The sequence below is a fragment of the Delphinus delphis genome, chromosome 20 (genome assembly GCF_949987515.2).
Source record: "Delphinus delphis chromosome 20, mDelDel1.2, whole genome shotgun sequence".
NCBI classification, from domain to species: domain Eukaryota; kingdom Metazoa; phylum Chordata; class Mammalia; order Artiodactyla; family Delphinidae; genus Delphinus; species Delphinus delphis.
Genome location: NC_082702.1, coordinates 30,703,772 through 30,718,121, shown reverse-complemented (window position 1 = coordinate 30,718,121; position 14,350 = coordinate 30,703,772). Strand labels below are relative to the sequence as shown.

The 14,350-nt window shown below is 49.2% G+C and overlaps 1 protein-coding gene and 1 long non-coding RNA gene across 2 annotated transcripts in view; one reads left to right on the top strand and one right to left on the bottom strand.

Moving 5' to 3' along the window:
• Positions 1–358: 358 nt before the first annotated feature.
• The window catches only part of LOC132416280 (uncharacterized), a 63,045-nt gene continuing 49,053 nt past the window's right edge, over positions 359–14,350 (bottom strand). Inside the window, exon 5 of the long non-coding RNA XR_009517531.1 lies at positions 359–433. This is a non-coding gene — a long non-coding RNA (uncharacterized lncRNA). The remainder of the gene's footprint in view (positions 434–14,350) is intronic.
• Positions 10,991–13,281, top strand: LOC132416275 (metallothionein-4). The gene is made up of 3 exons (XM_059999606.1): positions 10,991–11,122; positions 12,431–12,496; positions 13,024–13,281. Exons 1-3 carry the CDS (start codon positions 11,092–11,094, stop codon positions 13,113–13,115), a joined length of 189 nt encoding a protein of 62 aa, XP_059855589.1. The 5' UTR covers positions 10,991–11,091; the 3' UTR covers positions 13,116–13,281.

Sequence of the window (14,350 nt, the reverse complement as noted above, 5' to 3'; positions counted from 1 at the left end):
GTTTCCTACCCCAAGGCAGAGGTAGGATGGGCCAAGAATAAAAACAGGTTTAAGAAGGCTTCAAATTGCTTCAAATCTGTCAATAGGTGACAGATCTGAGGCTAGGTTGGAGGCCCTCTTACAACCATGTGGTCAATGTTTGGCCCATGTTGAATGAATGGGATGGCATGAATGTCACAGCATCATTCCTCTCCTGCAAGTGCCCACTAGACCCTGATCAAAGCAAGAGTACTGGGCTAAAGGGATTCAAGTGATCGCATATTTGATGCTTCTGGTATCTCCAAGCTGTACCTGACTCATGTGGAAAAAGTTCATCTCCCAAGCTTGGGCGTCAGCCACTCCAAGAGAGAGAGCCACAGGGAAAGCTTCAGGGAGAGGCTTGTGATGATGAAGTAGGTTTGACATTTCGTGCTGGATTCACGGAGAGGGGTCTCTAAAAAGGACAAAGGGATGAAGTGTCAGGAACAGGAATCACCAGGATCTGGTCAATAATCTGCTCCTGAAGTCTCAAATCCCAAGAGGAAGAGCTCCTCATCCTGGGCCACCCCTCAGCTTCTCCTGGCCTCCTGCGGCAGCTCTCCCCTCTAAACCCCAGTAAAACCAGAAAGATGAGCCAGAGGACGAATGTGGGACTTGCAGGTGAAAGCTAGGGGCGCTGGCGAAGGCTGCTCTGAGACGAGACAGCCAGTTTCTGCTCACCATAAAAAGGACTTTACTGAAGACTAATGCTCCCCCCCAAAAGGGGATAGAACTTCTCCAAAGGTAATGAGCTCCCTGTCACTGGAGGAGTACAAGGGAGACCCCAGAGGCTATTTTCATGGCACTTGTAGATAGGATTCCAGCATCGAGTACTGACAAGGTTCTTTAATGGGTGGTCTTGGATGGCCTTCAGAGGGAGGGTATTCAGACTCCCTGACATTGTATGCAAAATTTTTTCTGGCTGAGCATCTTTTTTTTCCCTAGGGAAAGTGTTGATAACTTTCTTCAGCTTCTCAAAAGTGTTTATGACTTAAAAAAATTTAAAAACACTAAGAACTGATGAGGTCACCATTTCCCAAACCTGGCTGCACACCAGAACATCTGAGGAGTTAAAAAAAAAAAATAGACCCTCCCCAGATCCCACTCCAAGCCCACTGAATCAGAATCCCTAAATATTCATTTTTTTAAAAAAGCTTTCTCTAGATAATTCTGATACCCTCCACCAGGGACTGGTCTGAAGTCTCTAGAAAATAGTAACCAAAAGTCTTAGTGAATTTTAAGGGACTCTGCACTCCTGAAGCTTTAGAATTCTGAGACAGAGGTCACAAAATAGGCCTATGGGCTGCTCTGGCTTATGGATGTATTTGTACACAAATGATGAGGAGAGTATTTTAAAACAATAAACAAACAACCTTGATTCCTGTTTAAAAATTGCAATATTTCACACATGTACACAAAATCCAGTTTTCCATTTCTCCTAAAAAATTAGAACAGATGGCAAAATTTGACCCTCATTCCCAAATCCCAATATTCAACTGGAGCTTAGACAATTAGCCACAGCCCCCAGAACTGTCTATTACTATAATCAGTTGACTTTGCTCTCATGCATTAACTACCTAGCTCCCAAAGTCACTTCAGTTTGAGACCCCTGTTTGAGGTTTCCCCAGAAAATCACCAGCTTGGGAGATCCTGCGGTGATTCCCCAATTGAGACAGGGGCCGTCTGCTCCAGGCAGAGCTGGGGCCTGAGGGGCCTCAGGTCCACACTTTCCCCAGCCCCCTGCCTTCCACCCTGCTGACATCTAGGAGTTGTCCTGTCACTCCAGCGCTGGGGCCAAGGACTTCAAAGCCAAACAAGATGCAAGTTGAATTGGCACTAATCCTCTTCAGTCTTGACCTCTTTTCTTCTGCCAAGCAGAACCTTCCTGCCTCTGCTGGCTTCCTATTAAAATTAACAAGCGTTGCAGGCAGGCATCAAAGGCAGGGTTGTGCCTTTAATATTCCAGGCAGGCCCAGGCTGTGATCCCAGCCCCTCCCCATCTTGCTCTCTTCCAACTGAACCGGGGAAAATGGTTCCGCTGGGAGTGCCAGAATCATCCTCGTCTGTTTGATATTTGCACCAAGGAAAATTCCAGGGCCAGCAGAACATCTTCACAGCAATTTTCTTCAAAGTGCACTGCAAAGACTGGCCAATTATTCTTAAGAGGCACCCTTAGAAAAGTGTGTTATTATCCCCATTGTATTAGCAGGGAAACTGAGACCAAATGGCTTGTCCAACGCCATACAGAGAAAGAGGGAGACGGAATTAGAGCAGTGGCAGCATAAGTCTATGTCCATCTAAGGCTCACTCAGACCCGCATCTGGCCCAGGAATTCAAGCACACCTAGGCCCTCCTGCCCAGCTGGGTTGTCACGGCCATGCCTCCCGGTTCTCACGCTGGGTTTCCCAGACCCAAACTTCACAAAGACAGCAGTAACCCCACAGGTGCTGAGGGGAGGTAACAAGCTCTGTCATCAACCCCTTACAATGCAGGAAATGACTGCAGTGGATAAATATTCTCCTCTATACAGCCCTCAAACTGTTGTCTTTGTTTTTTCTCCCTAACATTAATTGGGGATGAGACGATTATTTTCAGAGAACTATGTATTTATACTGGAGAAACCAACAAATTCAATAACTAGTGCACTATGGTTCTGAGTTGTTAGTGAAATCCTGCCAGGTGTGTGGGGGGGGTGCTCTGTGAGTTGAGCCTTGGTTCCTCTATCTAAGGGGCCTGTTCAAACAGAAGTCCCCAGACCCCAAGGATTTTGGAACTGGAGAAAACATTGATCTGGCCCCAGCAGGGGCTGCAGGGCCTGGGCTGCTGAATTGGCTCCCACATCTTTGGAAGAAAAGCACAGCTAAAAGTGCCTGAGGACAATTAACAATTAGGGAAGTTTCTCCTAAATGTGGCTTTGATCTCAATGCTGTAGACATTTACAGACTGCTTTGGTGCTGGCTGAGGAGTTACTCCTTTAGAAATCTTAGAGACAGGCATCTTCTAAACAGCTGTCTCTTTACCTGCACCCGGAACAGACCACCAGCTCTGACACCTCGTCGCTGTTTCGGGGAAACTGTGGCCCAGGGCAGGGAAGTGAACTTGTGAGTGAGCAATCCCAGTGACTGAGTTTACAGGACTCAGTTGCCCTGACTCCCGGGCTGGGCTTCTTGCCCCAGGAGAGAGAAAAGAAGAAACAAGAGAAAAAGTGAGATGTGCAAAGGTAAAGGGGGAATGAGAGAAAAGAAGGAGGAAAGAGGAGGAGAAAGAAGAAAGGCAAGCAGAAGAGGCAGAGGGAGAGATGGGCACAGAGGCAGCCGCATTTATTTCACCATCTGAGCACACACGTCTATGATGCTCACCAATGGTTTCTTCTCTGGTGTCTCAGCTCCCCAATTACACAATTCTTCTTTGTACCCTTGGGTAAGGCAGGTGGCACCGTGTGAGGCCCTCGCCGGTTGCTTAACCCAAGCAGGTGGTTCTGCGAATGGCCTCACTCCACAGTCACCTAAGAGGTTTCGAAGGCCCTGGGAAGTTTCCTTCCTCAATTCATCACATGGCCCAGATGATTCGCACTGTGGATGCACTGGTGGCCGGGACACTTCCCCTCTGGGGCCTCAGGCTCCCAATCTGTAAATGGGGTTGGCACTGAGACAAGGTCTGCACCACATTATTGCCCTTACAGCTCTGGCACTCTAGAATTATGTTAATTCCAGGAATTCTTCTGTTTCCCTCCTTCTTTTTCAAGAATTCTCCAGAAACATTACAGAGCAAATCCAGAACGCCTTGCTAGGAATCAATTTCAACCTGAAGGAAGGGTTTCTAAACAAAGGGGATAAAGTGCAGAAGCCTGAAATGAGCTTTGCCGACTGGGCCCCAGTGGGCTTGCGGAGGACTTAAGGCTGAAGATGCAGCCCCCTCGACTCTCACCTCCTGCCCCCCGACACCTTGAGTGGTTTTCCTGGGTTTACACCGGATGTTCATCTTTATCAACCAAGGTCACTTTGAGCCTCCAACAGGGGAATTATTAAAAACCAGCAATGTGGGAAGACAGAGACTTGCCACATGTCTGCGAAAATAATACACAGACTGATGCCAAAGTGGGACTGCTTAGCGTTACGTCCTACTGAACGATGGAGGAATGCAGCATTTTAGGAAGAAGAGCGGACCACGTAGAGAAGACGTGAGGGACAAAAAGTCTTACGACAGTATGCTCAACCTTGGTAGTAATTAGGGAAATGCAAATCAACAGCCAAGGACATGCCGCTTCACATCTGTCACACCGGCAAAAATGAAGGCTGGCGGTACCAAGTATTAACAAGGCCATGGAGAACTGGGCACTTGAGTACATTGGTCATGGGAGTGTAAACCCCTGTGGTGAGCAATTTGGAAAGATCTAGTAAAGCAGAACAAGCATGTCCCCTTCAATCCAGCAAGTCTACTCCTAGGTATACCCCCTACAGAAACCCTGACACATGTCACACACAGAAACACTATATGTGGATATTCACGGCAGCAGTGCTTATAACAATGAAAAAGTGGAAAGAAACACCTACATGCCCATCCACTGGATAAATTGCAAAGTAGTCACAATAATATAAAGCAGTTAAAATCATAAAACGCTGAGCCAAAAAAACAAAAAAAACACATTGTAAGAGGCTACAAAGAGAATGATGCCATTTTATAAACGGTTTATAAACCTGTAAAACAAGGGTGTGTAATTTTTATAGATACATATGTAATAAAACTAGAACAACATGCATGGGCATGATAAACACTTCATGAAATTGGTTCCCGGAATTGGTGATGGAGTAAGAATGAGGTTTGGAAAGTTAACACGCAGGGTTTCCACTCTGATTATTTTGTTCCTTTAACGATTGAAATGAACAGGACAATGTTAATATCTGATAACACTGGAAGGTTCTGTATTTAATTTTCTATTCTTATCTGTTTTTGAAATCATCCCGAGTTTAAAAAATAATTTTAAAAAGAGAAAACACCACTATGGAGAACAATATGGAGGTTCCTTAAAAACTAAAAATAGAACTACCGTACGATCCAGCAATCCCACTCCTGGGCATATACCCAGAGAAAACCATAATTCAAAAAGATAGGGCTTCCCTAGTGGTGCAGTGGTTGAGAGTCCGCCTGCTGATGCAGGGGACACGGGTTCGTGCCCTGGTCCAGGAAGATCCCACATGCCGCGGAGCGGCTGGGCCCGTGAGCCATGGCCGCTGAGCCTGCGCGCCCGGAGCCTGTGCTCTGCAACGGGAGAGGCCACAACAGTGAGAGGCCCGCGTACCGCAAAAAAAAAAAAAAAAAAAAAAAGATATATGCACCCCTATGTTCATTGCAGCACTATTTACAATAGCCAACACATGGAAGCAACCTAAATGTCCATCAGCAGACAAATAAAGAAGATGAAGTATACATATATAATGGAATATTACTCAGTCATAAAAAAGAAATAATGCCATTTGCAGCTACATGGATGGGCCTAGAGATTATCATACTAAGTGAAGTAAGTCAGATAGAGAAAAGCAAATATCATACGATATGACATATGCAGAATCTTTAAAAAATGTTGATACTAATGAACTTATTTACAAAACAGAAACAGACTCATAGACTTCAAAAACAAACTTATGCTTACCAAAGGGGAAACATTGGTGGGGAGGGATAAATTAGGAGTTTGGGATTAACATATACATACTACTATTTATAAAATAGATAATCAATAAGGACCTACTGTATAGCAAAGGGAACTCTACTCAATATTCTGTAATAACCTATATGGGAAAAGAATCTGAAAAAGAATGGATATATATCTATAACTGAATCACTTTGCTGTACACCTGCAACTAACACAACACTGTAAATCAACTATAATATAAATTTTTTTAATGTTATTTAGATTCACATGTAATAGGTTTATTATTGTTATTTTAAAGAATTAATAAATAAATGTTTTGAGAAAAAAAAAAAAGAAAGCACACTGGGCCTGAGTTCCAATTGGGATTCCAGGGGCAGATCTGGAAGTTCCCACTGTTCCCCTGGGCAAGGCCCCTAACCTGGAAGGCATGGCTTGTGTTCAGTGGTTTTCCAACTGGTCCTAGCAGCAGCAAACCATGCTCCCCCCAGCCCCCAGATAAAATCATTGTAAGAGGGATTGAGGGGGTGGGTTTCATAAGACAAAACAGATTTTAGAAAGAGGAGCTGCCCTATTTAAATAGGGGGAGGGGAGAGGGATGGGACCTAGCATCCCATCCACAGAAGCCCCTGCACCACACCTCTGTGAAGCCCTGGGGCTCTGAGCCTGCACAGTGCAAAAACCTCCAGTCCAGCCCCAATATTCCATGAGGAACCCAGAGGTTACCTAGACGGGGAGAAATGAAGGGCTGAGACTAGGGTGAGGCAAGTGAGGCACCTCAGGGCCAACATTTAGGGAGACACTCTCAGGGCCGTTCAAAGGCCGCCCTGCATTTGTGTGTCCTCACAGAAACCCTGCTTGCTTTCTCCTTTCTGATAGCTATGGACACGCTCACCACCCCTCCTGGAAAGCACGCTTGTGAGAACCAGGCCCTTCCAGGCTCTCTTACTCCATCCAGAGGGCTAACCCAAAGCCAGGCACACAGTAGGCCCCAAATATGTTTGCTGAGTAATTGATTAAGGAGGGGAGGGAGGGAGGGATGGAGGGAGGAAGGAAAGAAGAAAGGGGGAGGGGGAAGGGAGGAAAGGAGAGAGGGAAGGAGAAAGGAAGGAGAGGATGAAATAAGGAAGGATGGACGACCCGCGCCTCCTGCCCCCTCTCCAAAGCCACACCACGCAGCTTGTAGGATCTTAGTTCCCCAACCCGGGATCGAACCCCGGGCCCTCCGCAGCAAAAGCGCAGAGTCCTAACCACTGGCCCACCAGGGTATTCCCCAGCAGCATTTTTTTTTTTTCTTTTTTTTCGGTACGCAGACCTCTCACCGTTGTGGCCCCTCCCGTTGTGGAGCACAGGCTCCGGACGGGCAGGCCCAGCCGCTCCGTGGCATGTGGGATCCTCCCGGACCAGGGCACGAATCCACGTCCCCTGCATCGGCAGGGGGACTCTCAACCGCTGCACCACCAGGGAAGCCCAAAGCAGCATTTTTATAATAAAGAAAATGCGGTATAAAGGGCCCAGGGAAAGGGCAGATGCAAGAAAGCCAGTTAGGAAATGAGTCCTGAATCTTCACGGGAGGTGACGGTGGCTCAAACTAGGTGACAGAGATGGAGGCAGACAAGACGTTGGTGTGCTTGGAGGCGATGCCCGGAGCAGAAGCTCATCTGGGGAGTCTGAGATGCTGTCTGACGTCTACGCGGAGATGTTGAGTAGCAGTCAGAAACATGAGCCTGGAGTTCAAAAGAGAGGCCCAGGTTGGGGGTGTAAATGGGGAGCCTCCAGCACATAGGTGGTATTTAAAGCCATGATCCTGATAATTTTTTATGTCTTATAAATAAAAGAGCTGAAGCAAACGTGACCAAGTTGACATCTGTTAATTCCAGGTGGTAGATAACGTGGTGTTTGTAATACTGTTCTTTGTACTTTTTAGTATGTTTGAACTTTTGTAATAAAATTAATGAATAAACAGTAGAGAAAGCCACAAAGTTCCAAATGGCTGAACAGTCCTGCCTTAGAACTCAAGAGTGGGTGCGGGCAGTGAGTCAAGGAGCCGGGTTCAAATCGCCCCACCATGAACCTAAGCTGGGTGACCAAGGCTTAACCCTGTCTCTCTGGGCCTCTGTGTCCCCATTTGGACAAGAAGTTGGCCCATGACTTCTCAGGGTTCTTCCAGCACTGACCATCTTGATTCAAGCTGGTGTCCCCTGGGGCCCCGACCTGCTTTGATTTTGTCCACCCATATCTTATGCCTAGTCCTACAGAGGAAGCCCAAAATACCCTATAAGTGGGCCTTGTCGGTGGAAGGTCAACTCTGACTCCAAACAGATGCAAACTGCAGCAAGGGACGTCAGAAAGGAAGGGCAGTGCTCCATGGTCCCCAGGCCCTGGGACCCAAAAGCAACTAGGCTGAGCTTAAAAGCTGGGAACCCAGAGACTAAAACTCTTGACGATATTTACTGCTGATGAACGCATCCCACTCAGGACCCTGGGACCAGTTGTAGAATAGTCTATGAGCCTGAAACATACAAATGGGTGAGTGGCTGAACCTATCTGTCAGCTATATTAAGCACAGATAATAATAATATTAATAGCGAAATAATATTTGTGTGTCAGATTCTGAACTACGTGCTGAATATGCATTTTCTCACTTAACCCTCACCATGACAGTGCCATGGGGTTATCATTTCATGAGCCACACTTTGCAGATGAGGAAACTGGGGCTCAGAAGGGTTAAGCAACTTGCCCCCAATCAGGCAGCAGAACCGGGATCAGGACCCAGGCAGCATGATTCCAGATCTCCAGCTCTAGACTGCTCCTGGTGAGCGACAAGATCGTCTAAATCTCTTCAGCAAGAGCTGGAGAAGACAGCCTACATGGAACTCTATTGAGTCATTTATTCATCGTCAGCTCATCAATATGTATTGAGCACCCACTGTGTGGCAGCACTCAGTGTGCCTGGCCACACGGCTGCTGAGATGAAGAAGCACAGCCTCTGTTTGTGAGAAGCCTGTGGTGTAGAGAGAGGCCAAGTTATAAACCAGCGTTATAAAAACCAATGGCTCCAGGCTGCTCCTGGGGAGACACCTATATCCAGAGGGGCCCTGTATGGGGAAGGGTGGTGACCCAAGCGCAAAACGTGGACCAGGGTGTGGAGTGACAGCACAGGACCTTTCTCTGCCGTCATCGTGGCTGAACCTCCATTCCCAGGCCACGAGTCCCAGAACTTCTGGCAGAAACTGCTGGATGTAGGAACGGCGGGTGTCTAGCTTTGACCTTTGTGGGAGGGGGAGCAGATGACAACGCAGTCATTTAGGTTAAGAGGTGGAGCGTTAGCTGCTCCTCTGGAACAGCCATTTCATTGTTCTGAGAAAAACCACCTGACTTTTCGTATGGAGAGGCCGTAAGTGGAGAAGGAGATATTTAGGTCTCAGTGGCTCAGAGGAGCTACAACTGCTGTGTGGCCACAGAAAAGCTGCTCAAGCAGGACTGCTGCTTTGCAGAGGAGCTCTTACCTCAGAGCCCCTGGGGAGAGTGGGAGGAGGCCCAGCAATGGGATTTCAGAGATCCACAAATCGCTTGAACTTGCGGCAGGAAAACGTCATGTATTTGTGCATTCTTTTTCCTAGGTAGAGCTTTCATCAGATTTTCAACTGGACAGCCCAGGTGCAGTCAACATGGACTCTACCACCTGATGCTACACATGGTTGTTTCAATCCACACAGCCCAGAAACGGAAAAGGCTTGGGGATTGGATTTTGATACTATCATTCAGTTGAGGCCTTAAGCAACACTGCAGTGTCAGCCATCCAAGGAAGAAGCAACTTCTGGCTCAGAGAGTGAGCAGGGAGGAGAGACGGCTTAGATAAGGGGGAAGGGAAATCCTTTCCTTTCTCTGGGCTCACTTAGTTGGGCCAGACCTTCCAAGGTATTCATATCTGCTACAGGGCACACTCAAGAGTGGAGGGCAAGGGGGAAGAAGCTGGACCTTCCAAGAGATGGGCTGGGACTGGGCTGTAAATGCAAGCGTGGGAAGGCAGATCCAGCCTTTGGGCTTTGAGAACAGCCCTGCCAGGTCATGGGTTTCCTGGGCTGAGATATCCTCCAGCCCTTCCGTACCATTAGCTGTTTTATGTTTTTTTTTTGGTTTTTTTAATAAATTTGTTTAATTTATTTATTTTTAGCTGCGTTGGGTCTTTGTTGCTGCATGCGGGCTTTCTCTAGTTGTGGCGAGCGGGGGCTACTCTTTGTTGTGGTGCGCGGGTTTCTCATTGCAGTGGCTTTTCTTGTTGGGGAGCACGGGCCCTAGACGCAAGGGCTTCAGTAGTTGTGGCATGAGGGCTCAGTAGTTGTGGCGCACAGGCTCTAGAGTGCAGGCTCAGTAGTTGTGGCGCACGAGCTTCATTGCTCTGCGGCACGTGGGATCTTCCCGGACCAGGGCTTGAAACCGTGTCCCCTGCATCGGCAGGCGGACTCTCAACCACTGTGCCACCAGGAAAGCCCCCCGGCTAAAATATTTTAAAGTTATAAATCAGATAAACAAATAAAATACTCTCTACCCTCCTACCTTAACATTGCAACCTAGAATGCAGAGGTGCCTGGCGATCTGCCCCATGGCCCCAACCCCCAATCTGCGGCCCCCCTCCCTTCTCTCCCCACCCCTAGCTCCTTCCTTCACACACCCCTGTGGGCACCAGCCCACACATCCAAACTCTGTCTGTACCCCCAGCAAACAGCCACCCACGGCCACCTCTCAGGCCTAGAGAGACGCACACTGGCTGCACACCTGTCCTTGGGAGCCTGGGGAAGAGGACTGAGCAAATCCTTAGAAGCAAGCAGGCTTGGGAAGACAGAAGATTCCAGCATCCAGGGTGCTCCACATGTGGTCTAGAAAGAGAGGTTACAGGCTCTGAGTGGGCACCTGCCCCTGACTTTTGGGGGTCTTCTAAAGCCAGGGCACAGAATAGGGGCCCCCGCCTGCACATGGTAAAGGGCTTTCATAGTGAACCAGGGGAGTCAGATGAGACCCCGGGCCAGGACAGGAGCAGCCCCTGTGAAGGAGGGAACAGAAATGGCAGATAGCAGTATGTGTAGGAGTTGGAGAGGGGACACAGGTAGTTCCCAATCTGCACGATGTGACTGCAATTTGAGCCTAAGCCTGGCTCCCTGACACCTCAGCAGGTGGCGGGTACAGCCACCTGCACCCTTTGTGAAAAGCCACCTAAATGACTGTACTGCTTGTCCTCTCCTCTGCCCTCCTCTGCCGACACCCAGCCCATGGCTGGGCTGTGTGCACAGCGTCTAGCCCCAGGGAGAGGCGAGGCGAGCCCAGGTCTACACCCACACAGCCATAAAGAGGAGCCTCTGGTGACGGCTCACTCAGCCTCACTTCACCAGCTGTGACAGTGCCGCAGCCTCTCAGACAACTGGACCATGGACCCTGGGAAATGCACCTGCATGTCTGGTGAGTAAGGATGCCCACCCTGGGATGCTGTGACCTCTCGCCAGCTTCCCACAGGGAGCCTGCAGGACTGTGATTAATGCTTCTCTTCTTCCAATTAGAAGCACCAATGGGGTTTGTGTCAGACTGGCCACCTCTGCGGCGGCTCCCGCTCTCTGTTGGATACCAGCTTGATTTGCTAGAATTAATAACCTGGCTTAGGAGTGACTGTGGTGGGACCTAGCGGCAAGCCTCTGGGAGCAGCCACCAGGGCGGGGGAAGAGCTCTGGCCCAGACCCACCTGCTTCTGGTCCATCGCTCCCATCCACTCCTGACACTTATTATTTCCAAGCCTGTTTCTTCATCTGAAAAATAGGGTTACTTATCCCCAGCTGCCCACCTCCTAGGGTTGCCGTGAAAGGGTTGAAATCATAAAGCATTTGCAGACGTCAGGGGAGTTAGTAGAAGCATATGTGGACCTCCAGGTCTGAAACTGCTTAATTCCAAGGAAGCATGTTGGCCAGGAGAAGTGAGTCAGGGTTCAGAGCCATCTTGGTTTTTATGATCTTTGGAAACGGCATCAAGAAGTCTCACAAGCCTCCCTGGTTACTAACAGGACATGTCTGTCCCCAAATTGCCAAAAAGACAGAAGCTTCCAGCATCTTGAAACTCAAAACAAGAAGCGGGTGATTTTCTTTTTTTAAATATAGATGGTTTTATGATATGGAAATAAGTGGTAGCTGTGACTCTCACTTCGGGCTTGTTTATATCCTTTGCCCTTCCTCCTACACATTCAGGATCTCCATGTTGCCTGATACCTTAAAGTTTTCGACAGTCCCCAGGGGACCTTGGGCTTGGCCTAACTCAGTGGTTCTCAAACCTGATTGTACATCAGAATCATCTGGGTTGCTTTTTTTTTTTCTATTTTTTGGCCACACTGAGCAGCACATAGGATCTTAGTTCCTTGACCAGGGATCCAATCCATGCCCCCTGCAGTGGAAGCGAGGAGTCTTAACCGCTGGACCACCAGGGAAGTCCCTGGGTTGCTTTTTAAAGAATACTGATTCCCTTTCTCCACCCAGACCTATGAATTATAATATCTCAAAGGCTGGCCCTAGGAATCTGCATTTTAATAAGTACCCCCCAGGGATTCTGATGTAGTCCCCCCCAGTTTCTGTCCATGGACTGTGACTGGGAACCAGCATCTTCAACCTCCTGTCCATCCACTGACCAAGGGCAGCCCAGACCCCCGGCCGCCTAGATGGCCTGTGGCGCACCTGTGTGCCCGCTCCACCTCGATGCTCATGCTTGTGGCTCTGTCCTTTCTCCTAGGAGGAACCTGCAGCTGCGGAGACAACTGCAAATGCAAAACCTGCAGCTGTAAAACATGTCAAAAAAGTGAGTCTGGTGACCGGGGCCATGCACTGCTGGCGGGGAGCTGGGAGTCCGTTTCTGTCATCCTCAACCCTCCAGCCACGGTGGGATTGAGGGGGTCCTGGATGCCTTTACCCATTTGGGAGGGATCTGAAATGAAAGCTGAGTCCCGCGGGCTGCAGCTGACCTGGGGGTGAGGGCATCCTCAGTGTTTCAGGGGTTTGGATAAGAAGAGGGCCGAGGGGAGGTTCCAGCCTGCCCAGTAGTGAAGGGAATGGCCTGGTGTCAGGAGCCCTTGGATCTGCCACTGTCCAACGGCGGTGGGCCAACCCCTTCCCCTCCCTGGCCTCTGATGGACTCTGGGTGACCCCTGCGGTCCCTTCCAGCTCTAACATCCCACCACTTCCTGTCCCAGGGTTTTTGCTCATGTGGATCGGAACCTGTGTGTAGCATGCTCTTGTTTTTCTACTTCCTTCTAAGTGGTGAAGGGGGAAGTGGTCAGATAAGAGTGTTGACTCAAAGCTGATCTGTCCATCTCCTGCCCCTTCCAGGCTGCTGTCCTTGCTGCCCCCCGGGCTGCGCCAAGTGTGCCAAGGGCTGCATCTGCAAAGGGGCTTCGGACAAGTGCAGCTGCTGCCACTGAAATGCATCCATCGTGCTGGGGACAAGGCCTGGGAAGCATCTGTACAGTGCATTAGTCGAGGAGTTGGAATGACTGTACAATAGGTTGTGCTTTTTATATATTTGCCCAGGTCAGGTGGTGGTGACATTCATATAAAGTGCTTGGAGCAATAAAGTTTTCACTCGTGGTTGTCTGGTGGCTCAGAGCAATGTTTTACCCTAGCCCAGCAGGACCAAGAAGGGCTGGTCCCATGAAGATACAGGAGGCGCCAGCCTGTACCCATTCTGCAGATGGCTGCTAACCCCGAGGTCCTACCGCTCTGCCTGAGGGTTTTCTCGTGCAGCACGAGCTTGCCTGACGCATGCACAGGGCAGACCGCCCCTGGGAACAGCCCTTAACAGATGACAAACAGGAGTTAGTGAATTCATAACATCAGCGTTTTTACCCTTACAGTGGGACAAATCTGAGTCATGTTCTACACCATCCTCCAGAAGTCCTCAGCAGCAATGAACTCCGATAGCCCACAGACGTAAACATACTCCGTATTGGCTTCCTTCCTTCTCTGCCTCACTTCTCCATCCTCTTTCCAGGGCTTCCTGGGATCCCCACGCAAAGAAACTACTTGTACAGGGTCCGCTTTCGGGGTAACCTAATCTTTTTTTTTTTTAAGTAAGGTTTTATTTATTTATTTTTAATTTATTTTTTGGCTGCATTGGGGCTTCATTGCTGCGCACGGGCTTTCTCTAGTTGCAGCGAGCGGGGGCTACTCTTCGTTGCGGTGCACAGCCTTCTCGTTGCGGTGGCTCCTCAGCATGGGCTCTAGGCACATGGGCATCAGTCTACACGGCAGGCTCAGTAGTTGTGGCGCACGGGCTTAGTTGCTCTGCGGCACGTGGGATCTTCCCAGACCAGGGCTTGAACCTGTGTCCCCTGAATTGGCTGGGAGATTCTTTTATTTATTTATTTATTTTTGGCCGTGTTGGGTCTTCGTTGCTGCGTGTGGGCTTTCTCAAGTTGAGGCGAGCGGGGACTACTCTTCATCGTGGTGTGCGGGCTTCTCACTGCGGTGGCTTCTCTTGGTGCGGAGCACAGGCTCTAGGCGCGTGGGCTTCAGTAGTTTTGGCACACGGGCTCAGTAGTTGTGGCTCGTGGGTTCTACAGTGCAGGCTCAGTAGTTGTGGTGCACAGGCTTAGTTGCTCCTCAGCATGTGGGATCTTCCCAGACCAGGGCGCGAACCCGTGTCCCCTGCGTTGGC